This window comes from Artemia sp. Qi Xiang Cuo, chromosome 13, assembly GCF_049724085.1.
Source record: "Artemia sp. Qi Xiang Cuo chromosome 13, ASM4972408v1, whole genome shotgun sequence".
In the NCBI taxonomy this organism is placed as follows: domain Eukaryota; kingdom Metazoa; phylum Arthropoda; class Branchiopoda; order Anostraca; family Artemiidae; genus Artemia; species Artemia sp. Qi Xiang Cuo.
The window spans coordinates 39,415,259-39,429,242 of NC_142806.1; the positions used below are offsets into that span (position 1 = coordinate 39,415,259).

Below are 13,984 nucleotides of genomic sequence, written 5' to 3' on the forward strand. Positions count from 1 at the left end.
TGATAGTCAGTGTTATGATGAATTCACAAAGTTATTTGTAGCTTTTTACCTATGCTAATTTGAATTCCCGTTTAAATTCGCTGCGTCATTATATTGACGTTCTGTGTTTTGCATTTCATAGATCTGTTATTGCCTAGTCAGTGACTGCCTTTTGTCTTGAGTATGTTAATTTTGAAGGAATATGTGTCATCCTCCAGTTGCTTTGATATTCGTTTGATGTCTAGTGTCTTAATTTTGACAACTCATCTTTCCTGAGCTTCTTTCCTTACATTAAACTTTGCTATTCAACTCGTGGATGTTTGGATTGTAAGTAAAAGTGAAAAATAGTGGCCCTAAGAAAGTGAGATTAGTTACTCTTTCCTTAAATTGTATGAAATCTTACGTCGCCACATATTGATCAGGATCGATCTTGTTGGCTTAGAAACACTGAAGGCAATTATTACTACTTATCCAATAGTTAACTCGTGCGATGTTCAAGGGAATCAAGTCCTTCTTTTGATATTTTTTAACGGAGCTATTACCTCCAAATACCTGAAGCTCAATATTCTTCAGTGTATGCATGAAATATATTTTATATCGTATGTTGTCCAAAATATTTCAGCAGTTGATAGAAGTGAAAATATTTGATTTTCTTTCGTAAAAACAATCAAAACTATCCACCTGGATTTCTTTTCGTTTATTGTTGTCAGGTTTGACTGGAACCGCACCTATAGCCTACTCGTGAATTTTTTTATGTTAATTTACTGGCCTTAAGTAATTTTATCCGAAAGCAAGGAATTCAAGTCTAGTCATTCAACATAGGGGCTAAGATAGCCTATATCTCGAAAATTGCTTTTTTCTGGAGTTGATAAATTTTAACGTCGAACCAACAAAAGTAACATAGCAGCTAGAACGCAGGAACTCAATAAGGTGAAAATAAACTAAAAGTATTGTCGACCTGAAGTAATTAGCAGTTTGAGTTTGATAGACAGAGTAATGTGTAACTCAAGCCGTACTATTCGGTAACTGTTATATTGCCTGAATGTTTTATTAATGCTCAATAACTAGCTTAAATGTGTTGTTGCTACTAGCTTCAATGCTTCTATTCTAAATCGAGACTTTGGATTTCAAATTGATATGAGTCGCCGAAATTTCTACATATATTTTACTTTGATTTTGGTATCATTATTATTTTATATTGGCAATTTTGACGATATAGATTTTGTAGAGGTTTCGACCACGAATTCCAAGTTAACTCTTGATGAAACAAAAACACTTTTTGACGAAGAGACGTTTCTTAGCAAGTTAGGAGTAGAAAAAGGCATGCATCACTTGAACAAGTTCAGTGTAAAACCTGGTAAGACCCGATTTTTTTTACTATTTTATTGTGCAAATTTCCTAAGAATTTTGAGGCTGGAAACAGAAACCTTAGCCTTGCTTCACACTGATATGATTTATTTTTTTGACAAAACTGGCTCATGGATAGCAGATACAGGAAAATCGCAAAAATGTTTACAAACAAACTGTTCAGTGCAGCCGTTTTAGCCCGAAAACCATTATAAGATTTTTTGGCACTAAGAATCAATACTGCCATGTTTGCTCCCAAACTTATTTTCTTTGAGAAGCTCTCCTTGGCTCCTCTCCAAGTTAAAATTTAAATCTGCTTCCACCCCTGCCTCCCCCTGTCTAATTCCTACTCAACGTTTCAGGTGCGTTGAGGGAGGTCCCCCTCCCTCCGCATTCCCTGAAAGTTCCTATTTAATACCCTAAGCCATTCTCAAATGTTGCATACATGTTATTTCGATGAGCTGAATACACACAGTGTCTTCTCATTTAGCCCCCCCTTGTTTGAAATCATACATTTATTTGACCCTCCTACCTTTCAATACTCCCTCAAAGTTTCAGCTCGATTGCTAAAGCAAGTACCAAGGTATTGTAAATGACTTGAAAATTCAGGTACACATAGCGTCATCTCATTCACTCAGGTACAATTGTCGTTTCCAGTCAGTGGCGGATCCAGGGGAGGGGTGAGGGGGGCGCCCCCCTAACATAGTCTAAAGTAGTGTAATTTACTTAATTAACGCAAGTTTGCGTTAATTAAACTTGCTCTTAACGCAAGTTTATCGGAGCAACCTATTTTGCCCCCCCCCTAAAAAAAATCCTGGATCCGCCCCTGTTCCCAGTATACCTTTGGACAATACTGGGAATCTTGGCATAGGGAACGATGTGCAAAAGCTCGCTTGAAATACAACTAATTAGGAACGAAAAGTTTTTGGGCCCATTTCCAGGCCTCATAAGACCTTCTCCGTCTGCTCCCAACAAAACACATGATTTTATTGGCGCAGAGAAAACCAATACCAATGGTATCTTGATAATTTTCCTGCGCATAATGTCTTCTAGTTTAACTTACTCTTTCCCCCAAGGGACAACTCAGCTTTCGTTTACCCCGTCCTCTCAGCATTCCCTGAAAGTTTCAAATTAATACCCTTAGCCATTCCAGATATATGTCAGACATGTTTTGTTGGCCGAACAGTACTTTGTCTTTCGATTTACCTCTGCCTCCTGCCCTCCAATACTCCCACGAAGTTTCAACTCGAATCATTAGCCCATTCTCGAGGTACTGTAAAATTGCAAAAAAAAATTAGGTGCACATAGCGCACATAATGAAAAGCTTTTAGGCCCTATTCCCCCTCCCCACTCGCAAGAAAAGTCGTTCCTGACATAATACAGGTAAGCCGTTTTGACAACCTGGGAGTACACAGTCTCTTTTGATTTTTCTGACTACTTTACCGTGCATGAATTAAAAGTCCCTTAGTGCCAAAATGTTATTTTTGTCTGGATTGGAACATAAATTTTTCCTTTACCTGTTCTGTCTCCACCACCACTAAATCCCTTGTCCCACTCTCCGTCTTCCTTTCTCCAACAGTACCTTTTAAAGTTTCAACTCCAACCCTCAAGCTGTTCCCAAGATATATATAAATTCTATTTCGATAAGCTGGATGGGCGTAGTGTCTTTTGATTTACCTCTGTCCCCTAATTCAACATCTACATCCACTTGATTTCCTCTTCCTCCAATGCTTTGTCAATTGTTAACTTGATCCCTTAAGCTGATCTTTTCCTTTCCTGTGATATTGCTGATATGCCATTTTGACATCCTGAAAGTCCCATAGGAGCTCAAATGGCAAAAACATTGTTTTGGGTTGGATCGGAGCCAGAATTTTATTTAGCCCCTCCTCCTCTTCCCCTAACGCTATATTTGAATTTCCTTGCTCCAGTCTCATCCTTCCTTTATCCAACAATGCCCAAAAGTTTCAACTCCATCCCCAAAAGCTGTTGCCAAGATATTACAAATAGGTTATTTCGATGAACAGGATGCACATATTTCTGTGCCCTCCTCCCCAAATCAAGGTTTAAAGTCCAACTGAACCCCTTCCACTCTAATGATCCCTTAAATTTTCAACTCAATCCCTTGATCCACTCCAGAAATATTATAAATACTCTGAAAACTCAGGTGCACATAGAGTCTTTTGATTTATTCAGGTACGCGTTCGGTTCTAGAGTACACTCTCGGGAAACTCTTCGAATCTCGGCATTGCCTCAAGATACATAAAAAGTGTTATCCCAAAAATGTTAGCCACACACAGACAACTTAATGTATTATGATTTGGGAAAGATTTGAGCTAATCAGACACCCATGATCCCACGTGCTTCCTGTTTTCCGTTATAAAACCTATGTGTAAGCAATGGGCAACTTGCATAATTTACGGCCCTTGCCCCAAGGATTTCGGAGAATCCGGATCTTTGAAATGTTTCTTAACTTTTTGAAAAAGAATAATAAGGCAAGCACTTCCAATGAAGGATTTACTTGTGCTGTGTTTAATCAGTGGCGAATCCAGGGGGGCGAGCGCCCCCCTAACGTAGTCTAACGAAGTGTAATTTACTTAATTAACGCAAGTTTGCGTTAATTAAACTTGCTCCTAACGCAATTTTATCAGATCAACCTATTTTGTCCCCCCCCTCCTAAAAAATCCTGGATCTACCCCTGTGTTTAATTGTATTATTTTCTTATGGCGCCGATTTCAGTTTATTCTGATAGAGTATCAAGGGTCTTAACTCCGCGGTTTTTGTGAAATGAGTGGACTGGAACTGGACGCTGCGTTGAAGAACATCACACCATGTTTTGGAAAGGGTGGATTTTGTTTGATCTAGAGCCTACAGTTAATGATGTGACAGATGAAGTAGATAATGCAAAAGATTAAGATATAGACAAAGTTTTATAGTCTATACTATGCATCTGAAGTTCTTCAACGAAACCAGGGCTGGCACCCGGTGAGAAAAAATCACTACATTTTAGTGATTTTTTCGTTGATTTAGTGATTTTCTTCAATAGTCTATTGATGTATATGCTAATTTAGTGTTTTTTTTTGTTTAGGTAATATAAAGAATCACTAGAAATAGTGATAAATCACTAGGGGCAACCCTGCACCAAAATCATGTTTCTTCAAGACATGTTTCTTTGTTTTAGCTGCCAAGCACAGAAAAGAGAATATATTCTCTCTACTGTGTTGCCAAGCCAAGGAAACTGGTGCCAGTTTCAAACTGTACACAGAGATTTAAAACTGCTGAAGATGTGTGACGCTCTCCTAGGCCATTGTCAAAGCATTTTCTTAGAATGATAAATAGAAAAGAAAAAGGAGCATTTTTTCAGGGGCCTGAAAGTACTGCCATTTATTTTAACAAGCAAGTCCTGTGTAATTTTGGTTGAGTTTAGATTTCGTTTATGCGTTTGGGAATGAAGTAAAGAACCGGCATTACCAGGACCGGATAAAGGGCGATTGGACTCAATCAGGCCCCGTGTTTGAGAGAGCCCCGCGCTGCCATCAAAATGGACCCAATTATTTTCGAAATTGTGAAATATTCTTAACAATTCCTGTAAGCGTTGCTCCTGGATATAATCCATTCTCCAGGCTAAAACTAATAATAAAAAAACCATCTGGTATTAAAAATGAATCAGGAATAGATTAAATAGTTCAGCAATTATGCCAATTGAAAGTGAAGACGCAATAAAATTAGATTTTCAGAGGGTTTTAGAAGAATTTACTGTATTTTAGGAATTTTGAGAGGTTGACTTCTTCGAGTTCTAGTTATCAACTTCTTTGTTATGGTGTGCGCCGGAAAGAGAAGATAGTGACAGCTCAAAAACCAGACGAAGACCTGATTCATCAAAAAGTTCATGGTAACGAACTGTAAGTAAGGAGCGGATGCGGCTCAATAGTAACCGAAACCCTAAGAAGCAAAGTCTTGATAGCAATAGACACATCAAAAGAATCGAATTGTGATGCAAATTCAAAACATATGAAATTCATCAAGTTTAATGTTACCCATCAAAAGTTACAAGCCTGAGAAAATTTGCCCAGTTTTTGAAATGGGAAAAACTCAAAACATCAAGTGGTATTAATGAAAATTACACGGTCAGATTCAGTATATTAGAGAACCCTAAGATAGAAGTTTCAAGCTCCTATATACAAAAATATGGAATTTTGCACTTCAGGGGTGATCATATTGGACCAGTGATCCTAGAAGACCGGGAGAAGGCTCATTTGATTGGAAAAAAAAGCTGTAGTGGCCTTTTCAAGTGACCAAAAATATTGGAGGGCGGCTAGCCCCCCCCCCCCCAAAACGCCCTTTTCCCCCTAAGTCGCCGCATAAACTTACGAGATAGCCATTTTGTTCAGCATAATCGAAAAATCTAATAACTATGTCTTTGAGGATGACTTGATCCCCACAGTTCGTAGGGGAAGGACTGCAAGCTATGAACTTGTTAACATATATTATCATTTAAAAAACGATCAGAAATTAAATTTAAAAAAACAAGTTTTTTCAACTGAAAGTAAGGAGCATCATTAAAACTTAAAACGAACAAAAATAATTAGGTATATGATGGGGCTCGCCCCTACCCAAAACCTTGCTCTTTAAGCTAGAGTTTTTTCTTTTAGAATTTTTTAAAAAAAAATCTTATTATGTGACCCTTGTGTTTTAGGAGTCATTCTTAAGTAACTGGAACAAACAGTTAAACTTTAGCGTAAAGAGGGAGGAGATATTGAGGAGAGAGTTACACCCCTCGTATACAAAATAATTTCTGTTCGTTTTAAGTTTTAATGTTGCTCCTTCTTTGGGGGGGATAATAAAAAAAATAGGGAGGAGGGGGTAGTACTAGAAAATAAATGGACATTTTCCAATTTGAATGTGAAGTACGGTAGCCAGAAACTCAAGAAAATTTAAGATTTTCGGAGGCCTGGAACCCCAGCCCTCCATCCCGTATACGTCCACAAAACTGAAAATGAAACGTTATTGTTTAAATTCGTTAAGAGGGAACTTAAACAACCATGTATACCTTAGAAACTTAAAAACACTGGCATTCATTTCTAATGCTGTTTTCAGAAATAGCGGGCGCTAAACTTAAAAAACAAAACAAACTTCGGTACAAATCAGTGAAAAATAGGACAAGGAACAACTTACAACATGTAACTTTCTTTAGAAGTTTGAGTTGTCATTGGGAATCAACAAATTGTTTATATTTAATTTCTAAGGACAAAAAGCGTTGCCATATTTAATCTGTTATTTTCATCGTAGCAACATTGACGAAAATATGACAGTGTCCTAGACTACAAAATTTTGAAATGATAAAAAAAATATGTTAGAAAATCGTACATTCTCTCACCTGATTTTCAAATTGCACGACCTTTTATCTTTTTCGATACTAAGTCATTCAGAAACAGAGAAATCCAGCTATGTCTACTGCGGCTACTACTACTAACAACTCACTGCAGCACCAAGCCGCCTGAGGCCAACATAGCCTCATAAATCCTTCAAGACGACGGCCTCTTCAAAGGGATGCCTCAACCCTTTTGGGGTACCTGCAAGATTGGGTACCTTGCGGTAAAATCTATTCCCACTTGAGGAGTGGCGCCCCTCAAGGAGTTTATAGCCTAGTAAACGACACAGGATTCACACGGGATTCTGATTAATGGATAGTTCTTCTTGGCTTGGTCTGTTTTGGTGGGCATTATTGGGCTGAAAATAAAAATCTTTCTTAAAATCTCTTTTTCCACCTCACTCGGGGACGACCTGTCACCCCTTGCAATGCCAGATTTTTAACGGAACAGCATCCGCTATTGGTGCAACCGATCCTACCAAGGAACGGTGCAACAAAAAATTGCTCGTTAACGCCCCCCTTCCTCTCACTTTCAAACTTTAACCGGAAACGTAAGCATGTTGCAATGTGTTTAAATTAAAAATACGCAATGATTTTCAGACCCATATGAATTTAGACACAAAGTGAGACCGTGGGCTATTGAAAACTCTTTCCCTCCCACAGCCTACTTTTAAGCTGAAATTTAGCCATGTCACACTCTGGTTGTTGTTGAATTATAATTATAGTGGAATTATAGTGTAATTAATTATTATTCAAGATTTTTCTATCAGTATGAAGGCGCTGAGTGACCCCTCCAAGACCGCCTCTCACTCATAGGGCTAACAACTATGGTATTTGATCAATGGAAAAGAAACCAATAAGTTTCTTTGACATCTGGAACACTATAGGTCTCCCTCTTCGCCTGCGAGTCCAGGGGACTTGTTGCTCATGCGTTAATCCGGAAACAGGGTAGTTCGCCTGAGACTCTAAGCGGGCAAGCTTATATTAGGCTTAGCTCACTTGTTCGCCTGTGAGTCCAAGCAAATTCAGTCCCCACTTTTGCATACAAGTCCAGTAAACATTGTCCGTCATGAGTCAACCCAAAAATCTCAATCATCCCTTAGTTCTATGACTATCTACCTTAGTTCTGCCCTATGATGGATGGATGGAAGATAGAGTATCTATCAACAAATGAAAATGACATCATTTTTATACAATGTATGAACTTCCATTTCCCAACCGTTTCAGTGAAAACAAAAAGAAAGTAACGAATTGAGAGGTTGAGTTGTGAATGCTAGTTATAAAGAACAACTAAAACACTGCCTTTTAAATTACCGTATCCAAATTATACCCCTCCCTTGCCCTCCTTTGTGCAATCACTATATTGTACCATAGGAAAAACTTAACAAAGGCTAGTTAAGGCGCCTGGAAAAATTAAAGTAATCACCAAAAAATTGACTTTGTTGGTATGTGAATGACGACAGTAAATTTTTGAAATACAGTATTTGAATTAGGACAGTTTTTTTTTCTTTTGAAAAATGAATGACTTCAGTGTACGAGTAGTTCTGAAAACAGAGGCTTGGCTTGTAATTTTTTTCGGGTTATAGTAATGAAAATTTTCCTCATTTGTATTTTCAATGACAAATTAACAATGGGAAAATTGTCATTTCGTCTCGAACAGCGGGCAATAACCAATTGATTTAGACCATTTGACATTTGACCATTGTAGATGCATGTTTCACTATATAACACCGGATGGCAGTGAAAAAATCCCATCTGTATTTCATCAAAATATTAAAGAACAAAAAAAAAAAAAAAAAAAAAAAAAAAAAAAAAAAAAAAGATATTTTCGTAAGCCAACGTTTTCAGCTGTCTGAAAACGTTGCAAAATGAACAGGAACGACATTTTGCTATACATCGGTGATATCGCTCTATATACCATCATGTTTTTTTGTTTTTTTTTGTTCTTCTAGGAGACCAACGCATTTTTACCCAACGTTTTATACTATCAAAAAATTAAGAAGGCAGCTGTGGCGGAATGACAAAATATGTTCAAAGTTCGAGGTTAAGTAAGTTATATATTTTATATAATTTTGAGTTTATTCATTCAATTAGCTATTCCTGGGAGGGGTTCTCCCCATATCTATTTCTTTGTACACTCTGTCTTGTTCAACAAACGAGCACACATTGATTAGCCTATTAACACCCTTTTAATGGCTTTAGTATCCAATTAAATAAAAAAAACAAGTTTGTTTAACTGAAAGTAAGGAATGACGTTAAAACTTAAAAGAACAGAAATTATTCCGTATATGAAAGGGGCTGTCCCCTCCTCAACGCCTTGCTCTTTACGCTAAAGTTTTTTTTTTTTAAAGTAGAGTTGTGAGAAAGCCAAACTTTAGCGCAAAGAGCGAGGCGTTGAGGTGGGGACAGCCTGTTTCATATACGGAATAATTTCTGTTCGTTTTAAGTTTTAACGTCGTTCCTTACTGTCAGTTAAAAATACTTGTTTTTTTTTATTTAATTTTTGAACGTTTTTGAATTAATGCAGGTTTTGATTTTGGCTCGCCGTACATGAATAGTTAAAACAAAATTTGTATATTAGTTTTACTTTTATTTGGTTAAATGGCTTTCTCGAAACTTGCTTAATTTTATTTACGAACGTTTTTATTAGTAATAGATACACGTAACTTAAGAATTAACTTACATAACGAACTTCTATATTCATAGATTTTTAATACGTATATTAGGGGGTTCGCCCCCTAGTCAATACCTTGCTCTTTAAGCTAAAGTTCGAATTTTGTTCCAAATCTTTAAAAAGGAACCCTTAATCACAAGGGCCGTTAATTAGAATAAATAGCTCTTATGAAAGTACTAAGAAATCGTTGACTTAAAGAGCGAGGTATTTACTAGGGGGTGAACCCACTCATATACGTAATATTTTCTGTTCGTTTTAAGTTGTGATATTGCTCCTTACTTTCAGTTGAAAAACTTGTTTTTTTATTTAATTTCTGATCTTTTTCTTTAATAATGATGGGAAATCTGGCACCCCCTTCATAGCAATGTCCCTTTCCCCATGAAACCTTCCTTCATGGAAAGCTCCTCCCATATAACCCCCGACCCCCCCCCCCTATCAGATGAAAGATCTTTGTAGATAGGTGCTTGATAGGTAGGTATACCTACCAGATAAACCCCCCCTGAAAACGTCTGTATACTTCCCAATAACCAATACTATATATTAAGATTGAGTAAAGTTCATAACTTTAAGCCCTCCCCCTGGGGATTTCGGGGGATTAAGTCATCCTAAAAGACATAGTAATTATATTTTTCACCATGCTGAACAAAATTGCTATCTCAAAATTTTGATCGGGTGACTTTGGGAAAAAAATGAGCGTGGGAGGGGGTCTAGTTGCCCTCCATTTTTTGGTCACTTAAAACGAGCACTAGAACTTTTAATTTCCGTTCCAATGAGCCCTCCCACGATATTCTAGGACCACTGGGTCGATACGATCACCCCTGGGAAAAAAAAACAAATAAACACGCATCCGTGATCTTTCTTCTGGCAAATTATGCAAAATTCCACATTTTTGTAGATACGTGCTTGAAACTTCTACAGTAGGGTTTTCTTTTACGCTGAATATGATGGTTTTATTTTCATTAAGGTTCTATAACTTTTATGGGGTCTTTCCCCCTTTTTTTCTAAAATCAGCCAAATTTTCTCAGGCGCGTAACTTTTGATGGATAAGGCTAAACTTGACGAAACTCACATATTTGAAATCAGCATTAAAATCTGATTCTTTTTATGTATCTATTGGTATTGAAATTTAGTTTTTTAGAGTTTCGGTTACCATTGAGCCGGGTCGCTCCTTACTTACAGTTCGTTACCACACTTTTTTTTTATTCCGTATATGATAGGGGCTGTCCCATCCTCAACGCCTCGCTCTTTACGCTAAATTTTTTTATTGTTTAAAAAAAGAGTTGTGAGAAAGTCAAACTTTAGCGTAAAGAGCGAGGCGTTGAGGAGGGGACAGCCCCTTTCATATACGGAATAATTTCTGTTCGTTTTAAGTTTTAACGTCGTTCCTTACTTTCAGTTAAAAAAACTTGTTTTTTTCTATTTAATTTTGAACATTGTTGAATTAATGCAGGTTTTGATTTTGGTTCATCGTACATGAATAATTGAAACAAAATTTGCATATTAATTTTACTTATTTTTGGTTAAATGGCTTTCTCGAAGCTTGTTTAATTTTATTTATGAACGTTTTTATTAGTAATAAATACACGTAACTTAAGAATTAACTTACGTAACGAACTTCTATATTCATAGATTTTTAACATGTATATTAGGGGTTCGCCCCCTAGTCAATACCTTGCTCTTTAAGCTAAAGTTCGAATTTTTTTCCAATTCTTTAAAAATGACCCCTTAATCACAAAGGCCGTTGATTAGAATAAATAGCTCTTATGAAAGTACTAAAAAATCTTTGGCTTAAAGAGCGAGGTATTGACTAGAGGGTGAACCCAATCATATACGTTATATGTTCTGTTCGTTTTAATTTTTGATGTTGCTCCTTACTTTCAGCGAAGAAAGTTGGTTTTTTTTTATTTAATTTCTGATCCTTTTCTTCAATAATGTTGGGAAATCCGGTGCCTCCTTCATAGCAATGTCCTTTCCCCAATAAAACTTCCTTCATGGAAGGATCCTCCCAGATAACCCCCGACCCCCCCCCACCTACCAGAAAAAGTCCCCCCCTGAAAACGTCTGTATACTTCCCAATAACCAATACTATATGTTAACCACTGTATATATAACAGTTTCATATGTTATATGTTAATATGCATAAAATAAGTTAATATGTTCACCGCTAATTATATATACAGTGATGTTAACATTGGGTAAAGTTCACTTCCAGCCCTCCCCCGGGGACTGTACGGGATTAAATCACCCTGAACGACATAGTTATCATATTTTCGACCATGATGAATAAAATGTCTATCTCAAAATTTTGATCGGATGACTGTGGGAAAAAATGAGCGTGGAAGGGGGCCTAGTTGCCCTCCATTTTTTTGTTCACTTAAAAAGGTCACTAGAACTTTTAATTTCCGTTCCAATGAGCCCTCCCACGGGTATTCTAGGACCACTGGGTCGATACGATCACCCCTGGAAAAAAAACAACAAACAAACAAAAAACAAATAAACATACATCCGTGATCTTTCTTCTGGCAAAAAATGCAAAATTCCACATTTTTGTAGATAGGTGCTTGAAACTGATACAGTAGGGTTCCCTTATACGCTGAATATGATGGTGTGATTTTCATTAAGGTTCTATAACTTTTATGGGGTCTTTCCCCCTTTTTTCTAAAATCAGCCAAATTTTCTCAGGCGCTTGACTTTTGGGTAATACTAAACTTGATGAAACTTATATATTTGAAATCAGCATTAAAATCTGATTCTTTTGATGTATCTATTGGTATCAAAATTCCGTTTTTTAGAGTTTCGGTTACCATTGAGCCGGGTCACTCCTTACTTACAGTTCGTTACCACGAACTGTTTGATAGGCTTCGTTTGAATTTTGTAATCTAAGAGTTCGGCCAGTCGACTGTGTCTTAAGCTGGAAAAGGGAAAATCAAGAAATTATAGATCTTGGCAAGAAACATTTTAACGAAAACATCAATCACAACCAGACATTCAGAGAAGGCTTTTATGAATCCTCTTAAGGGAGGGTGAGAGGTAAATTCAAAAACCATAACCCATAGACGATATTAGACTCTGTGTGAGATATGGCCTCACATGAAAGCATGGTATATCTAAGCAAAGTATGGCCTCTTTCCAATCATAATAAAGGCGGTAACAAAAACAGTTAATGGTTTAATCGGTTCTTTCGCATTATATGGGCCTCTCTCAAGAAGTCCAACAAGAGATGCTACAGTCAAACGGCAGAGACGCTTTGGAAAATCCGTTTCTAGAAGATGATTCAAAACACCGCTGAGAGAAATACTTTGTCTAGCGTGGTTTTAATTGCGTAAACGATACTAAACTGTGTTTTTTTTTTGGAGTTTAGATGGGGAAAAAGGTACCTAGGTTAGGTTAGGTTACGTATTTAATATATGCAATGCTTTGCACCCCCCCCCCCCCTAATGTGAAAATATATAGCCCAAATTTGTTTCGAAACTTTTATATATTAATCCTATTTTATTTCATTAGCATTAACCAAACATGACTTTTTAGAAAGGCCCATATAATGCGAAAGTACCGTTTAATTTTACTCAGTCTAGAATATTTTTAATTGTCATCTTTGTGTAGCTCCGTAGCTTATACATTAGTAAATAAAAGAACAGAAAAAAAAAGTTTTTGACATTTTTGAGAGAATGAAAGAAGTATCCGCTCGTTCTGAAGCCACAGTAAGAAAATTTCAGACTGTCTGCTTAAACACCTACAGTTCACACTAAAATAGACTGATAGGTCATTATGATAGATCAATACTTTTTTATATGTGCTCCCATAAGGGGGCACATTCATGGGCGCCCATAAGGGGGGGGGGGCCGGGGGTGCCCCCCCTGCTGAATGGTGGTGCCTTATTTTATATTTTTGTCGTGATATTTCTATTATATAGGATTAAAAGTGCCAATTAGACGAGGTTTGCCCCCCTGGAAGTCAGCTTATGGGCAGCCATGATGTTATTAATATCATTTTATTGTGCCGTAGACGATTTATGGTAACTTCCTTTTGTGTTATCTAGTGAATTATCCTTATGTATTGAAAGAGGGTATAAATACATTGTTATTATTATTAATAACGTTGACTTAACAGATGGCAATATCTTTCACTTATGTTCGCGGCCGGGTCAAATGAATTGATGATCTTGGGAAGATCAGAGGGGGCTCATTTGACCACAGATCAATATCTCTAGTTGCTATTTTATGGATTGAAACTGATTGAAGGGCAGCTAAGTGCCCTTTCAGTGCCCTTTGTGATTTTAATCACCTCCACAGTCCCATACAGTGTTGAATCAAAATTTCACATAGCTATTTTAATCAAAACGGTCGAAAAGTCCAAACCATATACCTTGGGGCAGTCATAATGCCTGTAGATCTACGGGTAACGTTACCGTTTTGCAAATAGCACACTGAAGACGTATTTTTGGGCAGTTCATGGCAAGGAACTGTTAGTAAAGTCACCAATGCCGGTAATAACCGAAACACTAAAAAAGAATTTCAAAGCCTAAAGCTTCAAATAATGTATTCTTATGCACAAATAGTCAAATTTTTAGTCAGAAATCTTTCAGATTTATATTGACATTGGGGTGGGGAAGATTA

At 37.0% G+C, this 13,984-nt stretch overlaps 1 protein-coding gene across 1 annotated transcript in view; it reads left to right on the forward strand.

The window, feature by feature from the left end:
- LOC148945266 (sialate:O-sulfotransferase 1) overlaps nucleotides 1-13,984 on the forward strand; it is a 41,133-nt gene that overhangs the window by 4,328 nt on the left and 22,821 nt on the right. Inside the window, exons 2-3 of the mRNA XM_089098994.1 lie at nucleotides 1,281-1,336; nucleotides 8,647-8,742. Of these exons, the coding sequence (XP_088955120.1) occupies nucleotides 1,281-1,336; nucleotides 8,647-8,742 (152 nt within the window). The remainder of the gene's footprint in view (nucleotides 1-1,280; nucleotides 1,337-8,646; nucleotides 8,743-13,984) is intronic.